Here is a 27,265-nt window from a genome sequence, read left to right on the forward strand (position 1 = left end):
GGCATCGGGTATCGTCTACGATCCGATATTATCGCACATCCCTATTTCAAAAACAATAAAAGTAACAGATGACTGACGTTCGTAGTTTTGTTTTGATCGCAAAGTGAAAACACGTTAGATAAAGACTGGGCAAAGTGGAACAAAATGTATATGATAGAACGCGCCTGGAAGGGCAAAACAAGGCCTAGTTTAAAGTAACGATTGCTACAAGCTATGTTTAGTTTTCGTAACGCGCCTTTGGTTCATGCTTAGTTGCATATTCGTTAAACACGCAAAAAACGTAATGATAAAGCGTGGTTACCAAAAAGCGGCTGTGTTTTTTATCCAAGGCCCTAAATCTTCTGATTCGAAGTCAGGTGTATTATCCATGAAGCCATGTGGTCGTTTTAACCGCATTTGTTAACAGAAAGAACTGAAAGAGCAAAGTTGAAACGTCTTATAAGCGCACGCGTGAGTTTACAGAAAAAAGCGGACATGTTGGTAATGCTTTTGTGTTCACTTTTTCGTTTATTTTGCGTCGCCACTTAAAACACTTTCTCCGGCGAAAAAAATCAAGAGAGTGAAATAAAGATACCCTGGTACTACTTTTTAGGCGTCCATCTAAATTGGAATTATGGAACAAGCCAATCTTCAATTATTTTCTGTGTTTTCTGAGTTGTGCGCGCTAATTTACGTAAAGCATTAGCTGCTCATGGATTTGTTATAATTCGCGCAGCGGAACAGTTAAAAGTCTACTGTTGGCAGATGGGCGATACGATATTGCACCGTGACATGTATATGGGTTTATGTGGAGTTGCACTCAAATCGTTTCGAGTCTTACTTTAAAAAAGCACAAGGATTACTTTAGAATCATGAATCATGTTTTAGCTTGGAGGTGATAGCGATTTGAAACTGTTTTAAAAAGGGACGTTGCTACTTTTAAAGTAGTTTATACATGTTCATATTACTCAGTCATATAAGCTGGCTTTTACGGGGACTGTTTTGGATAGCAGCGAATTTTTTTGATAGAAACAACATTGAGGAGTATTTCGATATTGATGAAATAGTTTGTTTAGAAGGAAAGAGATGACATGCTGAAAATGAATTAACAAACACGAAACATCAACTTAAAATACGTGTAGCGTCGTATTAAGTCAAGCGCTTAAAATGTATTTGTTCAAGTTCATACGACACGCAAGTTACAAGCTAACGTTTCAAGATAGTGTTTGTTTCATTTAAACATCGATTCTGATCAAATAAAGCTAAGTAGAGTTGGTCTCTGCTGAAGCTTTTTTAACCACCCTATGACATGATATCTTTACCATCCAAAAAAAAACACAGCATACATGCAGAAAAGAACCGATACTACAAGACCCGTCAATCACCACCAACGGATACCAAGCTTTTATGGCGACCATTAGATTCGAATGATGACGTCACGCGCGTATGACGTCATGTCAGTGTGTGACGTCACGCCTGGAGCAGCTCTTTAACTTCGTCGAGAATGTTGGAGAGCAGTGTGGGGTTGTCGCTCTTGCCGTCAACCGAGATGCCATTGGGCTGCAAAATTTGAACGAAAACAAGAATTATGACGCAACAAAGGCCGAGTAACAAACTTCGCACGTGTGATAAACATATGAACAGGTATATAAATTACAGGTATTTGTTTTACTCGGATATCAAAATCAATTTGGGCAAAACTTGGCGGCAATATTCTTCATTAATATCGCTGTAAATCAGAAATTAATGATTAAAGATAAACTGGTAAGTTATGTGTAAAATCCTCTTCTCTCGGTGCAAACGATTGCAATTAATATTACTAAAAGAAAACCTCGCCAGTCGTTTGGTGTTCGGGTGATTTTGAAAAGCATTAGAATAGTTTTAGAGCAATTAATAGCTTTTAAAAAGCAAAAATGAACTTACCACTGTCTTAACGAGGAGACACATGTGGTGACGTTGAATTGACGAAGCGTAAAGTGACGCACTATCGCCGACCTGTTCCACAACTGTACAGAAAAGAGTCTTTGCGGCGCTTTGTTGAATACACAAATTGCGGTACATTAAAAAATAGGGAGCATTTTTACAGACGCTTGACTTCAGCGCTAGAGGTTACCGATCTGGTAGTTTTCGATGTTTTACATCAAGTTTCTCAACCAACGCCCTCGACCTTGTGGGGGACATATTTATTTTTCATTATTAGCCAGTTAAAGTGGAGATTTTTATTACGACTTGAGACACTTACTTTGTGACATTCAATGATGAAATTCACAAAAACGTGCGCAGGGAAGTGAGTGAGAGTAAAGTGAGAGTTTATAGAAGGCCAGTGAAAGGTGGACAACAAATGTTTTGGGAAAGGTTTTTAGCGTGAAATGCATAGACAAACTTTCTATTGTTTTTGTTCAAACGTAAATAGTACTGTAGAGGATTTAATAGCTACATTAAATAGAATATTGCTAAAGCAGGTTTGTCGAAAATCCTAAATATAAAAAAAAAAATTGAACTATGCATGAAGTGAGTAGTTTTATTTCATCATAACTACTGCTATTGACGTCTAGGAAAAGTGCGTAATACATCGTTGAAAAATGGTGAAAAAAGGGTTGTGACAATGGCAGTGACGATTAAAACTCAAAATCTATTTGATAAAAAACTATATATGCGTCTACTCTAGCCTTTATACTTGAAAATATTATGAAACACAAATGAATAGTTTTGTCCAATACTGGTTTAAAAGATTAGAAAGATTCGAGTTCGTTTTCTAAATGAAATTATTTTTTTCTGGAACGCTGAAAATGCCACTAACCTGAAAACTTTAGAAAGAAGCAGATCTTCTGCAACGCATGGGTGAACACGAGGTCAGGTGCGCTGATGCGTATCGAGGATTTGTCCGAGATATCTCCCGAAGAAAGCAGCTTCGTGAAATCGCAGCTGTGGATAAAATACTCGTCTTATAGGCTTAGCTTTGTAATATAGGGGTTAACAAACAGGAATGTTGCGGATTTCAGGATTAAAACGCTTTTAGGGTTTGGTATAGCTTTAGGAATGTGACTGGATGTAAAATGTGGAAGTTTAAACTTAAATTCACGATCAAAACCTGCTTGTAGTAAAAAATGTAAAACTATTAATCCCTGACGACACATTCGGGAAAAAACTGTACAACATTTAACATTAAACCATTTTTTTTAGATGAGAAGGGGCATTTACGCATACTCTTGATTCGGCGCCGTTTTTGTCATTATATTGCCGCCAAGGGAAAAGTGTACAAATTATGTGAAGAATAACTGCTGATCAAATAAAAAAATTGGCAAAAAGATTTAAAAAATAAAATTGTAGTAAAATTGCAGATGAATTACGTTTAGTTTTTCAATTTTATCTAAGTAAAAGTATAGAGCACTCGTAAATCCGTGTAGAATACAGGCATGTCTTACAATAAGTGTAAACGCAGTTTAAAATCGATGTGAAATCCACGATGATTATTTTCGACTCGTTAAAAACCAACTTTGTATACTACTGACTAAAGCGAAAAGAGCGAATCATGGGTTAAAATTGCACTTTGGTAATGGTTTAAACGGGATCTTTAAGTGAAAGCTCAACGCTTTTAGAGCAAAAGCTCAACAATAAGATGCTTTATTGGAACGTGAACACGTACCTGGGCAGCGGTTTTGCGACGAGGTAAGCCGAGCAGGGCACGTGTAGCTTGAAGTCGATTTTTTCCTGACTGGTTCCGCCCGCGTCGGTTGCCATGTACGTCACAGTTCCGCGCATGCGCTGTGGCATGGTAACGCTGGCGGCGGTCATCTGCAGTTGGCACTCGTTGCGCGAATGCGGGGGGAGGGAAAACGGTATCGGAACGGCGTCGTGGCTCTTCCGTCCAGGTCCGTCACGCACCAATCTAAGATTTCAAACACAAGGGGTCACCACATCGGACTCTAAGTATTATATTATAAGTCAACAAGGGGCTATTAGTTTAAAAGCCCTATATGTAGGGTTTTCTGAGACTAATTGCTTGCATCATTGGCCAACAGAGATTCGATGAGTAGGCAATGGTTACGGTGAACGACGAAACAAAGGTTGATCAAAAAACTTGTTGATCAAAAAACAGCTTCAGAAGGGCAAAATCACATTTTTTTAGTCAGCCTGCTCAGAATTGTGGTGCCAACAAGGCAAGGCTAGAAACACAACTAGCCTGCGGTGAGGATCGAACACACTAGCAGCAAATAAGTTTAGCTTCTTATATCAAAATGAGACTAGCACTTGAATTGTGCTTAAATAATATTTGTTAAAATCAAACTTGTAATAGGTTTCAATTTAAACCAGGTATCAATAAACTAAGGCTCGCGCGCCAAATCCGTCCTAAAGAGTTAATTCTATCAATGCGCGGAAATAATTTTAATTAGGATAAACTCTTGAAATGTCTTCGGTTGTAATTTCATTAATAATTTTGGTAAAATTTCAAATTGAACGGAAATTTCAACTTAAGCTAACTACAGTTTTGTTGCATAGTCTGATATATTTCCTTCTTTTATCTACAAACAACACAAAATTTATATCCGGCCCACGATAGTCAGGCCTTACAGTTATCCGGCTTTTATCAAAAAGTTGGTGACCTGGTCGAGCTGATAATTACTGAGTATAAGCCTTGTGTATTTGGTAAAGCGAACGTCTTAGGACTTGGTGTAGTAAAAACTTGCATAGTTAAACCCAGCTTGGTTAATATGGGATAAACCGTTTCGAAACGTTAGAAACACTTTAAAATTGAAGGCTCACTTTGTGTTGAGTGTGTCCAGCACGTTGAACTCGATTTCCTTCACGTGTTTAGACGAGAGATTGCTGAAGACGCACGATACGACAAACTTGCGTTCCTCCATCGGTGAGGCGCGAGTCTCGAAGTCAACCCGCATCTGTTTGTCTTCCGCCAGGAGCTTGTAGCTCTGCAGCTGGAGCTGGAAACAGCAGGAGAAAAGACGGAGATGATAATTTTTTATGAATGTTACGATTTTGTGCGTGCTAACTTTAAAAAGTGATTTTATACAGTATTTTTGTGCAAAGCTGGCTTTATTATTTCCGCCCCGTTTTAGTCACAATTACTTCTTTACGTTGATTTATTCAAATACCATGATGTTTTCGCTTAGGTTGCTGTTAGAATTATCCATTTGTTTAAATAGGTAGGTGTTATTCTATCTACTGTGTTAAAAAATACGACAGGTTAACAAAAAACAAATAATAAAACATCAATGTAAAAATAATTTTTTCACAAAAAGCTTTTAAATCGGATAAAAAAATTACCAGATCTTCAGGTTGTTCAACGTTCAAATTATCCTCAACATCAGCGTCTCTGTTTTTGCGCTTTTTGCCTTCTTTCTTTGTTTTTTTCTTGTGTTTTCTCTTTTCTTTCTTTTCTTCCTCGGCGATCCCTTCTTTATCACTCGCTTCATCAACGCCGTTTCTATAGAAACAAACGAGATTAAAGGAATAGAGCAGTGGTTCTCAAACTTTTATGGCTTAAGACACGCCTCAAAAATAATAAGTAGATATTCGACACCCCATTAGAATTTTTGTCGAGTATTTTACTAAAATGTTAATACAACCAATGGAACTGGAGCAACCAGGGCTGGGGAGCCACCGTAAAATAGCATTAGCTCCGGCTTCAGCTCCGGAGCCATCAGGCAATTATTAAATGGCTCCGGCTCCAGCTCCGGAGTAGTAAAACTCATATCCTTTGGCTCCGGCTCCAGCTCCGGAGCCATCAAACACACACCCAATGACTCCGGCTCCAGCTCCGGTGCCACCAGTCACTTATTCAATGGCAAGTTTTAAAAATTGCTTTTGGCTACTAACGTTGGAGATGGAACAAAATATAATTTCTTAGCTTTAGCACCACAAATTGAAAAATGGCTCCAGCTCCACAAAAATAATATAAATGGCTCCGGCTCCGGCTCCGGCTCCAGCTTCACAAAAATAATAAAAATGGCTCCGGCTCCGGCTCCAGCTCCACAAAAATAATAACAATGGCTCCGGCTCCGGCTCTGGCTCCAGAGAAAATGCTTAGCTCCGGGCTCCGGGCTCCAGCTCCGGCTCCCCAGCCCTGGGAGCAACACTTAAATCGTGTAGGAAAATGTCATTTATATAATGGTCTCTAATAGTACACAAATAGTTGTCTCAAGAAGCTTGCCAATTGAGCAAAAATCAAATTCTTAAAAATTCTCAAATACCTGTCGGCACCCTTCAGCATTAGGAATGACATACGAGGACGCAGTGATAAAGGAATAAGAGCTTTTTGATCGAATCAGTTTGTGCATAAATATGTCTTTATTATTATTATTATTGTAGTCAGCAGACACGAAAACGTTTTCGCATTTCATATTTCTGGATTCTAGCCTTTAAAAAGCAAAAACATGCCAACAATTTTGTTCCTAACCAAAATGTTATTGTATTTTCTAAAATCGTATTTTAAAACAACGATTTTATTATGTGAGTGTGGACCGTTTTCCAACATGGGCATTGGGCAACTTAAAACACTCGTGATTTTATTTTTAAATCTATATAAATTTTATATCAAAATACTTTTTTGTCATTTGCTTGGTTGGCATGACCCTGTAATGATGTAACCACAGCAACAGACATTAACAAAGTATTAAGTAAGCAAAGGATTCAACTCACCCGTTGACTTGCGCTTGTTGTGTGGGCTTCGAAGGAGACAGCCAGAAACTCAGGTCGTCTTTGGGCTAAAAACAAAACAAAAAACGGTAAATAACTCTACCGCTTGTGATTTTCTATCTTTTTAAGCCTTCACGTTATAAAGCGTCCACTGCGTAGCTGATTGGTAGAGCATTCGACTGCAAATCATAGTGCTCCGTATTTTAGAAAAGGGCTTGACCTTTACGAGCTTAAACCTTTACGCCTACAGTATAAAACGTTCACAAAAGAGTGCGTATTGCACGAAAGAAGATATGTGGGCAGTCGTATGGAAAATCGCGCAAAACAAGCTAAAGCACGTCGGTGCAGCAGACTGGAACACAACAGCCACACGATTCATTGGAGCTGTACAGCCGAGACACATCTATCTCGAATATGCTGGAACGTCAATAGAGAAACATCATCGAAGAGGTTCCTTTTGAAAACCACTTTACCAATGACTGCGCATGCCACAATGACTAGTACAGTTGTTTCTCGACTCGCTTCCCTCTGAGCCTGTGTAGCTCAGTTGTAAAAGCGACGGTCCCGGTATTGGCCGGAGGTCGTGAGTTCGAACCTCAATGCAGGCTAGTTGTTTTTCTAGCATGCCTTTGCCACTGCTGTATAACGATTATTATCGATACGTTATGCAGACGTGTAAATGTTGGAACATGGCGGCTGCTGAAAATTCCTCAGAAGAAAGAAGGTGTTTTAAATATTAGATAACAATTTCATAGCAAATATTCGCAATTACCGATACCGATACATCGGTTGGAGTATATATCTCTCTAGTTTTAAAACCACTGAATTTAAGGAGTCTTGCTATGTTCAACCCACCTGTTCTGTGGCAGTTTTAGCAGGCGAGGTTCGTTTAGCTGGTTCACCAGGAGTTTCGGCTTCTTCTCCGTAAGCATCTCCATTCACGAGTTCGGTATCTGGTTCTTCGACCAGCAAATTGTCCTGGTGGTGTGCCTTGCGGCTCTTCTTCTGTTCAAAGTGAAGTCACCAAGTTATAGCAGGGTTCGAAAAAATGAAAAAGTGAGTTTTAGAGAGTTTATGTTTGTTTTTTAGAAGGGTTGTTAAAAAAAACACTTTTTTGACGAATTTCAGTGGGGACCCCCTGGAATTGTTAGGTTTCGTCTAAACACCCTACAAACCAAATCTGAGCTATAAATAAACCTGTTGTACAATTTAAAAGTGACTAGTCATGGTATAAATATCACATTTCAACAACGTTTGCTAGGTTGTTTTATTCGAAAAATGGCTCTTTTAGCATGTTTTTATGAAATTTAAATAAGTACTTGATATAATGGTATGAATACAAAATAACCTATATTATTGATTCGGTGTCATAGGTGCTTTATCTATATCGACAAAAAAGTTTTTTTTTGCACAACCCTATTGTTTATATTGTTTATAGTGGGTGTCTTACACTTGGCATTGTAGTCAGTTACCAATACCCGATTATTCCCGACATATATATTCGATGCTCGACATTTTATTCTAAAGTATCGCGAGCCGATACCTAATAACGTCATTACTGAACTCAACAAGTCAAATTTATAAGTTATTAAACCAAAATATGCTTTGGCGTTAAGAGGTTTTGTTGCATATTGGGATAAATAAGTCGCACGACTGATTCGTAAGTAATATACTACAGAAGAGTGGAGCAACCTTAATCGACGTGATGATAGGGTTTTATATGACAAAGACACAAGCGTTAAAAAATTCCAAACTTCAAAAACGTGTACCTAAAACGCTTCCCAACGCTATGTAGTAAACGCGAACTATTTAACAGTTTACCTAGTCCTAAATAAACGAAACATTTTTTAATGTATTGCAAACCTTGTGTTTCTTTTCCTTCTTTTTGTGCTTTTTCTTTTCCTTAGTGCTCCCAGCAGCTGCTGCTGCAGTTGTTTGAAGATCATCGACCTTTGGTTTGTCGGAAACCTCGTGATGTTTACGAACCGGGAGCGACTCGGCAGGCGTGAGTGGTCTGAGTAAAAGTAAACGTCGGTTTTTAACTTCGGTTTTAGCAGAAGAGCAATTTATACGAATTGCTATTACTAGAGATAGCCCGATATACTATCGGTCGATATTTTGCATCTACCGATATATATTTATATCGGTATCGATAAATTTTGGCTGATATTTACTACAAAATAAGTTTTTTTTTTCTAAAAATTAAACAAATTAGCTAATTTTCGGCATTTTTGTTTTGTTTTTACAGTCCAAAATGAAGTTGATATGCAAAATAAAAGTAATAAATATAGGTATATAAACTAAAATATTATTTGGATTTTTTTTCAATTAAACCAAACAAATTTTGACTATATTCCAGGGATATAAAATATCGTTATCGGGCATCGGTTTGCGTTACAAATTAGGTATGGGTATCGGTCTAAATGGTGATATCGGTCGATCTCTAGCTGGTACCACAGCTCAAGCGAAAACTCTAAATTTATTTGTCTGCAACGGGCCACAGTGGCCGTTTTTGTTAATTTAATTTAAAAAAAGTGTAGGAAAATGCAGTAATTTTTAGACAGTATAGGAAATGCAGCTATACCTGTACGCTGGATTGTAAAGCGCGATGTACACTTTGTATTGATCGGCCTTGGTAAGGCCAGTCGACGGATTTAATATCAATATCAATTCTGGGAGGAGACAATTTTAAAATAAGCAAACCAAAACCTAATAACACTAGGTAACTATATTGGCCCAATTAATGTTAAGATTGAAATATTAAATTGTACAAAAGGGATTTAGACAAAACAAAAAGGAGCCCGAAAAAGGTATTTCGCCACTTTTAATTCGTTTCGATAGTCTAAACCATTAAAACTAAGTCATTCTAATGTGTAACGAAAAAAGGCATGGTCCAATACGGGCGAAAAAAGTTAGTCATTCGATTATGAGCAGTTGTCCATGTTCACAGCACCTATTTCGAGCTTGTTAAGTGCATACTTTGATTTAGAAGCTAAGTATTTGACATACTCTTACGACTTACGAGTCAAGGTCCATGTCGAGCGCTTTGAAGGGATCCACTTTAGTCGTTTCGTCTTCGGAGTCCGTTTTAACGGCGCCCTACAAAACGATAGAAAAATAATCGGTTAGATGCCGCCATATAATGGAATGCGCGAAGCAATGTTCAGTGATTTTTTTATCATACAATAGAAAAGCAAAGAAACCCTAATCTAGGAAAAAATGAGCTAAGAAAATAAGGGTATTAGGTTAGAAACAAAGCAATGGTTTCACAGAATAGGACAGACCACTGGTTCAAATCAGTTGTCATATTGACAAATTAAACCACTTCCATACGCAACTTCCAAGGTCCATTATTGTAACCGGAAACAGTACACCAGGCGCCTTTGGCAAGACTTTTGGATTGCAACGTGCGCAAGGCAAGAACAGAAAAACAGCCAGCCTGTAGTGAGATTCGAACTCACGACCTCCGGTTATACCGGGACCGTCGCTCTACTAACTGGGATGCACAGGTTCAGAGAGTAGCGAGTCTACAATGACATGACATCACTGCTTGCTTTATCGTTCGATACTAGTTGTACAAGAATCGCCACGTACGTTGTAAATATCGCCACGTACGTTGGCGATAAAAACAACATTAAATCATTTTTTACCTCTGGCATCTCCTCAGCAACAATTTCGATTTGATGGACGGGAGCGAGATCCTCCTCATCATCGTCTTCTTCCTCCTGCATCTGCTGGTGCCTCTTCTTTCCCTTCTTGCCTCGCTTCTTCTGATCCTTCTTCTTCTTCACCGCCTTCTCCGCTTGGTGGCGCCTCCTGCGTTCCTGCTCCTGTGAAATAAGTTATCACGTGATTGCGATGATCATAAGTACGATTATCACGTAATTTTAATTTGTCACTAAATTTTAATAGAATGATTATTATTATTATTATAGGCAGGGTTACCATACCGTGCTTATTTCTAAGATTTGTGCGTATTTTTGGGTTTTTTATTTATATTTACCAAGTTATTTAACCCAGATTATAACAGTAATGCATTAAATTACATAATAACAATGGATTGTGATCGTTTATTCTAAATCTAAAAAGTACATTGTAGCCTATAGAAGTGTGGTAGGTTGCTTTAGCAATCAAGCAAACTTTCGGCTTGAAGTGAGGACTGGCTTTTTTGTGTCAGTACAGACAAAATGCTAAATCAGCCCAGAGGCTATGGAAAGCACAATGTTACTGTCAAAAAAAAATGCTAGATGCATTACAGTAAATCATTCAATGAATAATTTTATTACAAGCCAAACTCTGCCAAGTAAACCAAACTTAACTACCAGGCAGAGTCAGAATTAGGCGTTTCATGCTGCTATGCACCACGGTTTAAAAAATGTATAACTGGTGCGCTCTGACGCGAAAAAATGTCCTGGATCTGTCCCTGATCATTAGTAGCGTGCTTATTTTTTTGGTCTGAGCAGATGGTAACCTTGATTATAGGTGTTATTACCGCGCGATTTAAAATGATTATTATGATCGGTCATGTGATTGTGATCAGTGAGGTTTGTGATTTGGTAAGATTGTGATTGGCTATGTCGTGATTTTGGTTTGTCACGTCGTGATTATTATTTGCCACGTGAGTGTTATACAACTTATAGTTATATGAATGAGATTCGTCAGGTGATTGCTCGCGTGACTCCAATTGGTCACGATCAAACTATGTTCAGAGAAACGGACATGAAGTCAAAACAATTAATCATGTTTGAATTCGGTCTACTTTGATCGTTAGGACAAAAGTTAACAAAGAATATAAATTAGTTTATTAAAAAAAGTGGTAAAAGTTTCACCCCAATCCAAAAAACGAACATAATTGCAAAATTTAAATTAAAAATTAACGACTTGGGCAATGCATAACTGTAAGTCGAGGTATAAATTATGAAAACGTTTCTTATTATAATTTCAAGTCGACATGGGAAAAAAAGCACACCGACTATGCAGCATTCCAAAACATAATCATTCAAAAAGTAAACCAGAGTCTGATCCCACGTGTGTCTAATCCGGCTCCGAATCTACAGCATATAATTCATCCACACACAATAGGTGGTTGAAAAATGTTCAACCATATGCCATTCCATCTTTACAATTTACAGTTTACGGCCTCATGTTTCGAAGTCCGGCAATGCGCATGCGCACGTCGGACTCGGGACTAGGATGGTCTTACTCTAGTCCTACATCCGGGTCCAGCAAAATTAACCAACTCTATCGAGTCCTGAGTTTCCAGCCTGACTTCGTAGCCAATAATAAATAGCAAGGTGTTTTTTCAGAAAAAAAAGGTTTATTTTTTCAACTTACCAATCTTAAGTATCGCTCGCTGCTTGGAAGCCCGGGAACGTGAAGCGGAATCGAAATATCGATGTCAACCATTCCCGGCTCGACTTCGGCATCTGGCTTCTGGTAACCGTCGGCTCCCTGCGAGTGTACGACAACTTAAAGGTACATCTACGAACAAAACTTGACAGAAGTAGGTATCATTTTGAACGTTTCGAATAACTCTTTATTTCATTTTCAACATCTTGATTTACATTTACGAATAAAACTTGACAGAAGTAGGTATCATTTTGAACGTTTCGAATAACTCTTTATTTCATTTTCAACATATTGATTTACATTTACGAATAAAACTTGACAGAAGTAGGTATCATTTTGAACGTTTCGAATAACTCTTTATTTCATTTTCAACATCTTGATTTACATTTACGAATAAAACTTGACAGAAGTAGGTATCATTTTGAACGTGTCAAGATGTTGAAAATAAATAAAAAGTTATTCGAAACGTTCAAAATGATACCTACTTCTGTATGGGCTTTGATATTCTTATTACGACTTACTACAACCTCCAACCAATATGCTCCAAAACCTGACAGTTTCGGGTGTTTTTTCAATAAATAATAAACGTGCGTGTTGTTAATCTTGTGCTCAGGTTAGGTTAATTTATTAGAGATTTCCGAACCAATGAACAACTTTAAATTAACAAAGACATTAAAAACAAAACAAATACAGTAAATTTGATGTTAAACCACTCTTGGCCAGTTCTTAATTTAATTTAGGTTTTTTGGGGGTTCGTTTTGACTGTTAACTAACATTTATTTTGAAATTATATCCCAGGACGAAGTTGAGTTGTTTTTATTTCGACTGAAAGCTTCCATTAACTTGGTAACGAGTCGAAAACGATATTATACCCAAGTATCGGGCGAGCACCGATCTTTCGCCTGATATTCAGTTAGATCCAATGTTATTATGAGACATCCTTGAATTAAAATGAGCATAACATATGTTGAAGATGTAAAAACAAATTCTGATTGTATCAAAAACTTGATAAGCAGTGGAAAAATCATTTTTTCTTAATTTATTTTTTTCATTGGTGAAAACAAACAGAAAACTAAAATAGGCTAGGATGTTGCCCTTTTGCTTACGACATTGGGCAGTACCTAAATCAAAATTGAATTACCGATATATAAGATACACAAAAGTTTGATCGCCTTGACGAAGAAAAAAACATTTTAGAAGTAAAATCATGTAGAATTGTGCTGTTATAAACTCATACGTTGGTATTGTACATTAGATAAAGAAATGGCATGCTGCACTATAGTCACCGTTCTAATCTGTTTGCTATTGTATAAAAATGTAGAACTAAAAAATGCCGTGCTTTGCATGCAGCTAAACAATACCTGTCCCTTGCTGGCCTTTTTCTGCAGGAAATTACAAAACATTTAGACATCCATACAATATCAAGGTTGCCAAAATGTATTTCCAGTAAATAAATTTAACAATTTCTAATTGGAAATTGCGCAACTGAGCTGTACTACGTACCGAAGTTTGAAGATAGTTGGGATTACTTGCTTGCTCCTCCTTTCTTATTTCCCTGAGCTGCAAAACAAGTATAAAAAACGTCAATTAGTGATATGCAAGCAATAAAACTTAAAGTTTAAAAACCCGAGTGAAACACAGGATCAAACCATGGATTGTTTTTAATCTTTAAGTTTTATTGTTTATATACGCATCACAGGTGCAGTGATCAACAAGCAGAAACCTACCGCCAATGGTTTTATATCTGATAAAGAGACAACCCTTTTAGTTAGTAATCTAAAGTCTCGAATGGCGATTTATTTATCCGTCAATGGAAATTGTATATTAGCAGTTTTTTTCGATCATTAGGCTATCCAGCTGGCCCTTAAACGAGAGACAAATTCTTATAAAAAATTGGTTCAAATGTACTTTGTTTTACCCTTTGGGGAGCTACAAACCTAATATAAGCCTTATTAAAAAACAATTCTCACAGTTTATCTAAAAAACAGTAACAAGAGGTCACACGTTTTTGCATATGGCGTTAAAGGGCATAACATTTTTTCGACAATTTCTCGATGCTTTAAAAAAAGATTCAAAAGTGCATTTTATACCTGAATCGCTTAAAAACGTTATACATTTAACAGAAAACACTAAAAATGTGACACATTTGTCAGGTTCAGCTCTGTTCAGATGTTTTTACTTTATTCAAGTATTCTATTCTAAATAATTTCTAAGTGTTTTTAATAAAACAAAAGAAAAATGCTACATTGCATCACACCAAAAAATACGGTAGCGCTAACATGGTGAAATTTGAGCGCCAGAAATAATTCTTTTTGTAAATGGTGGTAGCTAGGTCCCAAGATGGCGTGTTTCACCTTTTTTCAATAAAAGGCCTGAAACGAATTTGTAAAACGACTTATTTAACCTCTGTGACTGAGTAGCCCAGTTGACAGAACGAAGGCCCAAGTTTGTAGGAGGCCGTTGATTCGAAACACACCGCGGGTCAGTTGTTTTCGCAAAATAAAAGTAGGGTTCGTTCTTGTAATTCAGGGGTGTCCAACAAGCGGTACGAGTGCCAAATAAAAAATGGCACGCAAGCCCCTCTAAATTACCTAATTTGCTATTCAGCCAGTTGTAAAAAAATACCTATTTTTTTATACAGTAAATTGCCATTGTTTATTCACAATATAAAACAATCGCTGCAATCACGACAACTAACAATTACTTCTAATACTATGACATGACATTGTAGTGGAGTCTAGCATTTACATAACTATAAAGTTTGGTGTGAAGAAGCAAAAGGCAAAAGTCAGCTCACCGACGGACATTGAGATGCAGTAATGCGCACTGCTAACTACACGTTTTTATTATTTGTAAAAAAACACTTTTATTATTAGAAGGAATTATATTACTAAACTTTGGCACGGGAAGAAGTTATAGGATAAAAATTGGCACGCCGGCATGTTTGAGTTGGACACCCCTGTATGTAATTACTTTGTCAAATTATGAAAAACAATGGTTTTGGTTAAGTGCTAATCAGTTTCCGCTAGATAATGTTTGAACAGCGTTTTGAATTTACGGAAATGTTCGCCGTTTGTACCTTGTCGAGTTCCTCCTTACTCATTTCCTTTTGTTTCTCTCTGGTCGGCGAGTACATCTCGTTGTAGGTTTCGTTAAAATCGATTCGCTTCTTCTCAGCTTCGGCCTCCTCATCTTCTGAAGACGACGGAGGATCGTTGATCCAAGCATCAAGGTCCAGTCTGAAATTCAATGGCATTACTAGTACGCGTGCTGCTGTGCCAAAGCAAACGTATTTTAGTCAGGGTGCGTTTCAGTCCTATGTAGTTAGCTATGGATCGGTGATCCAAGCATCAAGGTCCAGTCTGAAGAGGATAAGTTTTGCGATTGGAACTGTTGATTGCGGATGTCCAATACTAGACAAATCACTCCGATAGCGATTTGTGATATTTTTTTTGGAAAAAAAGTAGTACGATCCGATCTAATACCAAATGACGTCATTAATATGCTCGAAAACCAAAATAAATGTAATTGAAACATTCCAAGGTTTTTTTTCCAGATTATTATTAAATTTAGCGTTAAAAAGCGATACTTGACAATTTATTACGATATCGATACGCGATATTTTGGAAATAAGTATTGCGATCCGATCCGATAACAAATGACGTCATTTACGATGTCTTCCTACATTGATTTTGTATCGGATCACTACCGATACTGCCCTAGAATATTACCGCTTGGCTTTTGGTATCGGCTTCGGTCTCAAATTATCGGACAACCCTACTACTGTTTGATATTATTGGATCGAAGAAGACGATGGAATTACAGGATGTCCAACACAGTTTATTGAAAAAATTCAAAGACATTGAAAGGTTTTTCAAAAACAATTGTAGGATTTACCTCAAATTGGATCGCTCGGCGTTTACTTGAATATAATTCCAAACCCACCCAAACAGTATAAATGCAATAGTCAACACAATTAAATAGTTTTTTTAATAATAAGAAAACCATATCGGTTTACCGATACTAGCGTCCGATATTTCGCTCTTAATTTTAGGCCGATATTTTACTATAAAAACACAAATATGGTTTAAAAACAAACATACTTATTCTTTTTTGAACTTATGTTTAGTTTACATTGTTCAGCATTATGTGAAATTAAAACTGAATGTTATTTGCGTTTTGTTTTTAAATGATTGAAATCATTACCTCATTCAAGGTTTAGAAAAAAATCGGGTATCGGTTCGAAAAAGTTGAAATCGTTCGATCCATAGAAACTAATTTTTAATTTAAAGCATCAATAACTTTATTGTTTACTGGAAATGGAGAAACGTAGAATTGCCATGGAATAAACAACGTACAAAATTTCGACTAATTGCCCAATTCACAGAACGGATGAATATCATTTGCTTACCCTTCTGGCACTGGCACTTTGCGCTGTGCCTTTGGCGCCACTGGATTGAGTTCCCCTTTAAAAAGCGTCAGCAATTCGTCGGCCACTGGAGTCTCTTTGGCTTGCTTTTTCTCGACGTACTTCAGAATTGCAAGACTACAAGAAGCCTGTGAAAAAAATTACCGGCTAGTAAGAGTGGGGTAATTCACAGGTTAAGATTGTTACGTCAATAGCTAACTAAATAAATCTAGTGAATGACACATGAAATTTAAAAAAAAGTCCGTTTTGCAAAAAAATTGCGTATAAAAGTTGATTATTAATTCGTTTTAATAAAGACACAGCCGGGGAAAATTGTAAACATACTTACAAATTGCAGCCAATATATCTATGATTTGTACTTCAATCATGAAATATTAAACAACAGGTCGAGAACAACAGTAAACAAAGTGGTAAAAATGATTTTTAACGTGCGGACTTAAAAGACTTAAATAGCGGATCGGATCCAATAGTTTATACGAAGAAAAAATATATTCTATGCCAAATTTAATAGATTTTAATTTAATACCAAAAATTACGTGTTTATGGGAAAATCTGTGAAAATTGATGGTTGAAAGAAAATATAAGCTCAAAATGAGTTTGTGTTTAAGATATAGGCGGAATAGAAATTAAATAGAAAAAAAAATCGTGATTAAAAAATCGAAAAACGAAACGGGGTTGATCTAAAAGATTACGTTGAAATCTTAATCACACATTTCTTTACTTTTTGAAACCTCAAAGACAAAGATATAGGCGAAATAAAAATTAAAGAGAAAAATCTTGAATGAAAAAGCAAAAAAACAAAACTTGGGAGCGTTAAAAGATCACGCCAAAAGATATACCCGTTCTCCAGGTTGAAACTTTAAAGATATAGGCGAAATAAAAATTTTATACAAAAAATCGTAAATTAAAACAAAACTAAAAACGAAACTGGGGCATAGAAATATAATGTCGAAATCTTAATTATTTGAATTTTATAGGATTCTAATTTTTCTCTATCGATAAACTTCCTGATAGGAATTGTGATTTTTAGAATTAATTGCAATTAATCAAATGGACAGATCGTTAAACACAAATAGCAATTACCCGTTCCTGAACCTCCAGGTTTGAGCTTTGCACGAGAGCCGGAAGTTTCTCCAGGAGCGATCGGGTGAGAGCCAGAGCCCGCTCCGAGTCCTCCTCCTTCTCCGCGTCGCCCATGGCAACCGTGTAGATCTTGAGGATGTTCTGGATGTAGGTAGCTTGGATGTGACCGGGGAAGGCGAGCACGCGTGGACGCAGCATGGCGTGGATGAGTGAGTGCGGGTTGTCGAGGAGACTGAAAGTTAATATGGGAAGACACAATAAGACTTACAAAGCAACAATACCTAAAGCAGAATAATGTATGAAACCATATTATTAAGACTAACTACCTAATAAAGCAAATACGCAGTAATATCCACGACAAAATAAAAACTTAATGGTCTGAATATGAAAATAAGTCCTAAATTAATCGAAATAAGACCTAAATGGTCAAAATAAGGTCTGAAACTGTAGGAAGAGGATATAGGACGATCAGACCCATAGCTTCGCCATCGGTCTGGAGTTTGGGCGCCTAAGTTTGCACGGCGAAATTGGGGTTGGTGTGTAATTGATGGGTGTAGAACATAGGTTAGGGTTGAAATTATAGAGGATTTAGGAATGTATTAGGGATGGGGTTCGGGACTGGGTAAAAAGTTATATAATCCTGATTCTGGCCATTAGTTCTTATTACGACGGATTTAGGACCGTTTCTGATTTATACCTTCACCTATAAGGTATTAGTTCTATTTTGGACATATTCTAAATTGTGTTTTATTATGACTTTAATGTTGTTCTTATTTCAATCTTATGGCTGGATTCTGTGAATAATATATTTTTTTTGCAATTTCTATATATTTAATATATAATTAACCTGTATACAAAATATAAAGAATACAGATTGAATTTATATACCTAATGACTCCTTTGCAAGATAGTAAACGGCGTAAATGTATACAGTAAACGCTTCTTGCATAACACGCCAAACTTAAACCTAAATCAATAGATTGAAATCGCTCTTCCAGTGTAAACGAAGTTATAAATTTCGGCAGCAGATACCAGCTAACCTCATAAGGGTTACTATTGAACGAAAACACGTCGGCCTACTTATACTAAAACAATAAACAATTGTAAAAATAAAAAACATCGGATCAGTTGGTATGTGCTGCCGAAACGTCGGTTTATACTTCGTTTACACCAGAAGAGCGATTTCTATCTATTGCTATGTTGCCAGGGTGGAACAAATTCAATACTTTAAACTATACCTAAATACTCAACAAATTTTCATTTCAAGCATAAGTAAAATGCCATTCTAATGTAGAATTTCAAAAAAACTTAAACACTAAAACGCAACCAATATTACTCACTCTGCGAACTCTCCACAGATGTAGGCGGCTGCGTAGAGAACTTCCTGCATTCCGTTTCGCTTTAACTTGCCGGAGATTGCGTGCGCGTTTTCAAGTACATTGGCCTGGAAAAAAACATTCGTTGAAAGAATGGAACGCTTAATCTTTTTATACGAATAAAACATACTAAAATATCAAGTTATTTCAGCAACTTGGTTACTACTGGCCCCAATTATTGCAACCGATATAATTATAGACTAAACTTTTGGATGATGACAAATACGTGATAGGGGATCCACAAACGATTTGTTATTTGGTTTGCTTGTCAACCCAAATGTTTAACAAGTTTTCAATTAGCCTTAGCATGTACGTTAAATATTTTCCTATTATTTTTGATAATGTCATATACAAATAATGACTCTTTGTTGTTTGTTATAAGATACTATGTTAAACTTATATTCATCGTCACATTTTTACAATCTTTTCCCATTACTTACGAATATTAAAACGCACAAATAACGTATTTTTTTTGTTTGTTGACAGGCGTAGATTTTAATTTATACAAATAATGACTCTTTATATATACAAAATTATAATTATATACAAATAATGACTCTTTGTTGTTTGTTATAAGATACTATGTTAAACTTATATTCATCGTCACATTTTTACAATCTTTTCCCATTAGTTACAAATATTAAAACGCACAAATAACGTATTTTTTTTTGTTTGTTGACAGGCATAGAATTTAATTTTACCATTTGATTGGCAGCGAATTCTCGGATGCTCTTCACACGAATTGCGACGTCCTGTATTTGGCCAGAAACCAGTGAACCGTGTCTGCTGGCTCCGTCGATTCTTGTTAACTCAATGAGAACAGTAATGTACCTTGATGGCAAAATATATGTGTGCTATTTATTATATTTTTTATCAAATTAACATACTTTTTTTTTTTTTGGACGACAGGACAGGACTCTGCTCAACTTTGGGATTAACAAGAGATTACGGCAGTATGTAATCTTTGCATTTGCTTACTGATATCCAAACAAACTAAAAACCTAATTGAGCAGTGATTCTCAACCTAATTGACCTTAAAGAATCATTTTGATTTCTTAAAATGGTGGAGGGCGATTTATTTTTTTAAACAATTATTTTTTAAATACGATACAATAGCTACGCAAATGTAAAATCAGGAATCATAAAAACTAATAGTTGTACACAAGCTGTTTAACTATTTCTTTTACTTAAACATCAATGATAAGGTACTGCTCTCAATCAGACTTGGATAATTAGATCACACAGGCAATTCATAAATTTGATTATAATTAGAATTAGTTGTATTTTGCTATAATTTATTGAATTAGAAAACTAGAATTATATAGTTGTCGAAGTATGCTCTCAATAGTGCGATTTGTCAGCGAGTATATTTCAAAACATCCTCAGAAACCAGTTTGAGAATCAAGAATATAGAATTTTAAAGCCTTTTGTAACTTATAGTGACAAAACACGAAAAAATACACTCTTCTTGAAACACATTCTAGTCACACTTTTACAAGAATGCGGCTGTTTTAACATTGTTTCCTACCATTCAAAGTTGGTGATGTACTGGAAGTTATTCTGACTACAGATTTCTATGATCTTTAACAGCAGCTCGTCCCTGTACTGAGCTCCGTCAGCTTTCTCAACGTGAGCCATTAACTTCTTTACAATTTCCATGAGATTTTTCTTTGACACCTAATGAACCAACCAAAAAACTAATATGAGACAACCGATTGTTAGTAAGATATTTCACACTGTTGAAATTCAAACAGTGTAAAAAGCATTTCAAACAGATATCATTATTTTTTATGCATTGATCATATCAGTATTTAAATGGTGTACATGGCAATTTATGAACGATGCTGTAGTTGTTGGCCTTCTAAGAAATAAAACTTTGCAACAACATACCCAACGATCTGTAGTTACAAATTTTGGGACAGTTGAGCACAAAAAATCATTAACAGTGTGCTATTATAGTCACATCAGTATGTTTAATTGGAATAGCCTTCTATATGATCCATATTATGATCCTTTGCAGATGAAACAATGTGACTTACCATTCCAAACAGAAGATCAAGGGCTCGCAGTCTGATTGATTCATCTTTGTCGTCGAGGCATTGGAGGATAAGATCTTTATGAGCGTGCACTGCCTTCGGGTGCGTTTTAAGAATCCTTGACATTGCCAAAAGTCCCAGATACTTTACTGTGAAATCGGAATTTGATTATTTTGGGGCCAAGAAGCAAATAGCACTTACAGAATGCTAATTTATTTACGTAAAACGTTTAATATCCATTGACATAACAACATGTTTCTGTGGAATATTTTTTATAATTGTACATAAAACACGTACAAAATTTATATTATTTATTCAAAATTTTGATAAAAACATTTAATTTGTTTATTTTTTATGAGTTCACTTTTTTAAATAAAATGATTAGTGTCAGGCATTTTGCATATTATTACTCAAAAATTTAATTTGCTTACAGTTTTGATCGGTATCTTCGATAAGAATTCTCAATTTCTGGACACAGAGCTGCAAAAAAACATTGGTTACACATTCAGAGAAACCAGAACATGATAAGTTTTACTTTATCTCTCTCGCTACTTGTAGTGGTTGATGATATATTTGATGTGCATGCATTACACCTCAGTATGGACATATTAAGTAAAATTATATCAATGCCTACGTAACTTAACTGCATTGGATTAAACTGTGAAAACTGTGTCTACTTATAACAAACTACTTTCTTCTGTGTAAAAACAGTGTTAACAGGACACATATTACAGTGCCTACATAAAAGGTTATCAACATCTTAATTATTCTTTTTATCACTGCATGTAATTATTTGTATTTTTTTCGGTTATTTTGTCATAAATTAGGAATTGCCTCTTCAAATTAAAATTGTAGTTGAATTAAAATTAAAATATGATACGGAAAGCACCTTATATTCTATTCAACGGAAGCTTTCACCGAAATATTTTTTAAGCTTTTTTTTCAAAATAAATTGCACCCATGCACTGTCTTTAAAAGTTGCATAAAATAAACAATTGCTTGAAATTAAAGTGAATGATAGCTAAAGGCAGGAAATGATTTAGTGAGAAAACAATAGGGTCACCCCAGACATGCAAAAGTATTTTTGCAAATTATTTTGATATCAAAGCAACAAAAACCTTCATTAGATTTGAACTTCCCTGCACAAAATCAAGAAATGATATGGTTAGAAAAAATCGAGTTAATACAAACAAGTGTTTAGTAAAATTATTAACAAACGTTTTTTATGTTTATACACTTGGAACTTTAGGGGGCTAACTGAAACCAATTTGCCTATTAAAGAGTTAAACAGGGTAATGCTAAAAAACTAGTTTTTGGTAAAATTTACATTTTTGGAACTGTTATATTTTACTACATAAGCTCTACTAATTTCTACTTTTATAAATCATTTAAAAATATATTCATTTTTGTAACTTAATACAAGTTGTTGAAGTTGTTTTAAAATGGCATCTAACAAAGGTTTAAAAAGTTTTACTTTTAGTGGTGGCGTCTTGAAAATGTTAGGTACAAACAAATTAGTTTGTATTTATAAGTTAAATGCAACTTTAAGATTGATCATTGCAATGCCTTAATGTTTTCAATATATTCACATAAAGCCTTTCATTAAATGTTACAAATGATCTACTCAAAAGGTAATATTAAAATTTTAGTAAGTCACAGTCACGCACCCAGCAGGCATCATGTGACATTATTTCATGGTCGTTACATTTAAATTTGACATGTGCCTGACATGACTGTCTGAATATTTAATCCAAAATTTGGCAGGATATTTTACCCACCCTATGGTTTGTGAACACTCCAATTTACAAACAAACAGCATTACATACATTTATATATGCTACACTATATATTAATTGAAAGACTTACCTGGATGGAAGACCCGTGGTCTTGCATTCCTGAAGTAAATGATATTAAGACTTCAAGTAAGCATGGGAGAAAGATTTTGGTTAGGTTAAATTGTGGTTTGTTAGGATTTTTATTTGTACTTTCAAACTATTAAAACAAATTTATAAACAATAAAAAAAAAATTTTTTTGGTTAGATTAAAACTTAAAAAAATATATATAATAATAATTGATTTTGACATAGAGGAAAGTTAAATCACCAAGATTAACTGACCATTCGTACATACCTTGAATAACAGTGTTGATACATTCATATAAAAGAGACATCGCTGAAGTGCTATAAAAAATAGGTGCACATTAATAATAATACTCTTGGTTATACAAGTATGTTTATAGAATGCTAAAAAATATACCTATGAATATGATCAATGTATTTGTTTAAATGTTACCAACTACTAAGCTAAACTAATACAAATAATAATATTAATAATTTTATTGTTCATTTCCTCTTACTTGTGTATTAAGTTGGTGAGTGGTTCAATTAACTTCTTTCCTAATCTCGGCTCCAATGGAGTTAATGCACCAAACTAATTAAAAAAGAAAATGTCATTATCTGATAGGAAGTATAAGATTAGTGGAAACAAAATTATATTTAAAATTAAGCATGCTAGATAAAAAAAATAACAGAATTTTCAGAAATAGAATGCAATCATATCATCTTATTAACTATAGGATTGGTTAACTTAAATTAACCTAATCAATATTTTTTTACGGCAACCGTAAGTATAACAGAAACAATTTGTCTGCCCAATTTTCTTCACTAAAATTTTCATAAGCTTGCAGGGAACAAAACACAAATAAAACAGTAGAATAAATAAAATTTAATTTTTTAACCATAGCCATGTTTTCCTATTGCTTCTGTATTTTTTTAAATTTTGGACAAAGCTTACTCAGAACAAATTTCAATAAATATAAACATATAAAAATGCAGCAGTTGACCAGCCAACCAAATTATACAGCAAACAAATTTTGGGTCGAAATACATAAGTTGACAAACACTGGAAAAAATAATTGTTACTGCATCTCATTGTAGACTAAATATATAAAAAACAATTTAAAAAGTAGCCATGCTATTGAGATATACAAGATTTATGTAAACAAAACTTTTTTGTGGGTAAAAATAGGACAAGCAAAATTCTAGAACTTTTTACAAAATCAGTTGAAAATGTATTGCGTTTGTTGGCGTTTGAAAGCAACAGTACTCACCAGCTTGATAATTTTAATTAACACCCAATTGTTTGTGGAAGAAGTCATGAGCTTGAAAAAGACTGGAGCAAGTGAAAGGTAGTTTTTCGGGTTTTTCCTGGCCAGCTCACAAATCACATTAACGGCTGCTGATTGCACACCTGAAAAATGAAGATAAAATTGTGATTTTTATGGTTGCATCACAAAAAAGATGGGTTGTGTTACTGAGCAGTGGGCATGTCAAGATCAGTTTATAAAAAAAGCAAAAATATTTGAAATCCGACTGTGTCTGTCCTAACGACTTTCAGAAAACCGAATTGATGAAACAACAATGTCCTTTTGATTAAAACTAGGTTATAAGTCCACTTATAAACAATTATCAAAAAAAATTATAATGTGTAGATAAAATACAAATATTATGAATGATGCATTAAAAATAAATAGCATTTCAGTGATGAACACTTATATAACTTATAAACAGCCAAGACTTCACTTTGTATGGCCATATGTTTGGGAAACTTAAAAAACAACACTCACAAAAAGGTAACAAAAACACATAGTGTGTACCTTTCTACAAAACAGATAACGACAAATTCAACTAGATTTTTCTAAAGTAATTGACATTTGGGCAACAATCCCCAGATGGCAGAAAATAGTTTGACAGTTTACACAAGCAGTCACTAAACAAGAGAATCGGTGAAAAATCAATACTAAGCAGTTGGGCCACTGAGACCAATGCATGGAATTGCTTCAACTTGGGTAGATGCGATTTATTCGCAAGAAATCGACATGAATTACCACTAGTAGCAATTGTGCTAGTATAATTGAGTGGTTTAACCTACAAAATAGAAATTCATAAGAATTAGGCAAGACCTTGAATGACATTTTAGGATTCTGTGACAATGTGAACAAACGTCCGAATACATCATTGCGATCCTTTGGGTTAGTATTTTACCATCATCAGTGAGTGGCATAAACAGATTTAAACAGCAAAATTGCGGTTTTACAATAGTAGAAAACAACTTTTAGGCAAAATAAAAAATGTTGCAAACAATATATTTTGAACAGCGTTTAGTGTTCGGAAACCAATGTCTTTTTAACAGTCTCTCAATCATGTTTTGAATCCTTTTTTTCACAAGTTTTTCAGAAAGTTACAAAACCAACCTGGATCTGGATCTTCCAGTTTTTCTTTTAGTCGTGGAAAAGCAGGCCTTAAAGCTTCAGGATAACACAGGAAAATCTTGTAGGAGATTAACACTGCTCGCTTACGGGTGTAAGGACGAATAGAAGACATCTACAAATATGCCTTTACTTTATTTATTTGTCAGTAATGTAACTCTGGTCTGTTACGAATAAATTAATCTTCCTCAAGTTAAACAATAAATATAGGACTATTTAAGTCAGTTCTACAGTTAAGTACGCAGACATGAAGTAATGTAAAATAAATAAATCAAGCTAAGAATAATGGTTACATATATTTTTCAATAATTTATACATAATATGTTTCAATAATTATGTACATAGTAATGCAGAGATGTTCAAAAGTCAAACAACTGTATGTTTATATTTAGAGTGAGACAAAGGTGTATATACAGTATGTAACAATATGAATAAACAAAGTTTAAGTAAAATAATTAGATGTTTATTTTTAAACAAAGGTTTAGCTTTAGACAATGTACCAAGGCCATTATATCAGTTGCTAAATCCCTTGCAAGGTCTGGAGTGATGAAGCATGAAAGTCCAGTAAGTGCAATTCCAGCGTCAAAGCCACTTGAAGAATTGAGATCCTTCTTTATCAAATTTGTAGCCAACATAAGCACATCGGTTTCAGTATGAAATGATTGTGCAGCAGCATAGTATCCAATTCTCTGTGAAGACAAAGAAAGTGTTATTTTGCATAAATTGCCCATTAACAAATAACAATATTCCACTTCAGCCATTCATCCATAATCAAATAAATTTTATGATGATATTGGTCGACTAATTCAAGGTCTGGACTCCTATGCAATATAACAGATACTATTTTACAGGTAAAATGTTTTGCAATCCAATACCAAAAATGCAAGTATAATGCTTGAATAGGCAGAATAGGTGAAATAAAAAAATGTAAAGAAAAAAAAATTTTTTTTTTCCAGGTTATTGGGCCAAAATTTATTTCAGCTTTCAAGGAGTTTAGCTAAGTTTTAACTAATTATTTTTAATAAGTAGAATTTTTAAGGTAGAATTGCTTTGTTGAATCGCATATAATGAAATTTATATGTTAATTTGGTATCTCATAGCCACCGGTACCACAAAAAATAAGATATGTTTGTAAATATATTTTTGCTGTTTTTGTGACTTACCTTGTAGGTAAACTTAAGTGAACTCATGACTTCAATGACATTGAATGCAGCCCAGCTGATATCATAGCCAAGCATTTGCAGCTAAAACAAAAAACATTTTTGTCATAAAAGAAGGTTGATACTTTTAAATAACCAAACATTAATAAAAAAATAAGTTTAAAAAGTCATAGACAAACTAATATTGTTTATATGATCAATTTACTTACATAAACAAGTTTGTTCACAGCATTGGCTTTAACAGCAAGGTTGTCCTGTTTCAGTTCAATTTTAATTTCATCGATGCATTGTGAAATGAAGTGTGCCTGTAGGTAAAGTGTATTTTTTTTATACAACATAAACATTTAACATCTTATACAAATCACTTGAAAGCACTACAAAACATCAAAACTAAGTATAACATCCACCTAAAAAAGCATTATTGTATAACATTCACCTGAAATCAAAAATGTATTATTTCAATGTAAAGCTACGGATGAATTTCAGATCTAAAAATCGTAGTCAATGATTGTTGCATCCGAACCCAATTATGCTCACCCGCTATCTAAATCAAATAATGTGCGTTGATATAATAATTATTTAAATATGGGGGTGAAAGCACAAACTGAATGGACAAAGATTTCAATAAAATACACCACTAAGGCTGTAAGGGGAATTACTGTGGGTGTGTTTTAGATTAAATCCCAATTTACAAATTTCAATTAAAAAAACAAGGATTTAAAGAAAAGTTCAAAATTAAATCAAAAAATCAATTCGTACCTCATCCTCTTTGTGGTTTCGTATTCCTCTAACTAAATCCTGAAGATTTTTGTCGAATATTCGGTCAAGACTCCCTTTCACTTTTCTTAGAGCCATGTTTTTGGGCCAATTAGAATCTGGCAAATGCTGACACAAACCAGAATTGACTACATAAAAGTACAATCTATTTTTAA

The 27,265-nt window shown here is 34.9% G+C and overlaps 1 protein-coding gene across 1 annotated transcript; it reads right to left on the bottom strand.

Moving 5' to 3' along the window:
* Window positions 1-27,265, bottom strand: LOC146164931 (AP-3 complex subunit delta-1-like). Its single transcript, XM_083383040.1, has 31 exons — window positions 27,093-27,265; window positions 26,543-26,638; window positions 26,337-26,417; window positions 25,674-25,862; window positions 25,159-25,288; window positions 24,016-24,155; window positions 23,263-23,336; window positions 23,037-23,086; window positions 22,773-22,801; window positions 22,025-22,045; window positions 21,338-21,386; window positions 20,910-21,055; window positions 20,399-20,547; window positions 19,572-19,701; window positions 18,835-18,938; window positions 17,495-17,726; window positions 16,394-16,539; window positions 15,062-15,221; window positions 13,486-13,542; window positions 11,968-12,084; window positions 10,284-10,463; window positions 9,656-9,732; window positions 8,497-8,647; window positions 7,489-7,638; window positions 6,637-6,701; window positions 5,263-5,422; window positions 4,744-4,919; window positions 3,626-3,868; window positions 2,780-2,904; window positions 1,903-1,985; window positions 1-1,539 (listed from the first exon to the last, which is right to left on the bottom strand). The coding sequence occupies exons 1-31, from the start codon at window positions 27,186-27,188 to the stop codon at window positions 1,450-1,452; spliced, it is 3,696 nt and encodes a 1,231-aa protein (XP_083239166.1). The 5' UTR covers window positions 27,189-27,265; the 3' UTR covers window positions 1-1,449.

The sequence above is a fragment of the Ascidiella aspersa genome, chromosome 2 (genome assembly GCF_963924565.1).
Source record: "Ascidiella aspersa chromosome 2, kaAscAspe10.2, whole genome shotgun sequence".
NCBI classification, from domain to species: domain Eukaryota; kingdom Metazoa; phylum Chordata; class Ascidiacea; order Phlebobranchia; family Ascidiidae; genus Ascidiella; species Ascidiella aspersa.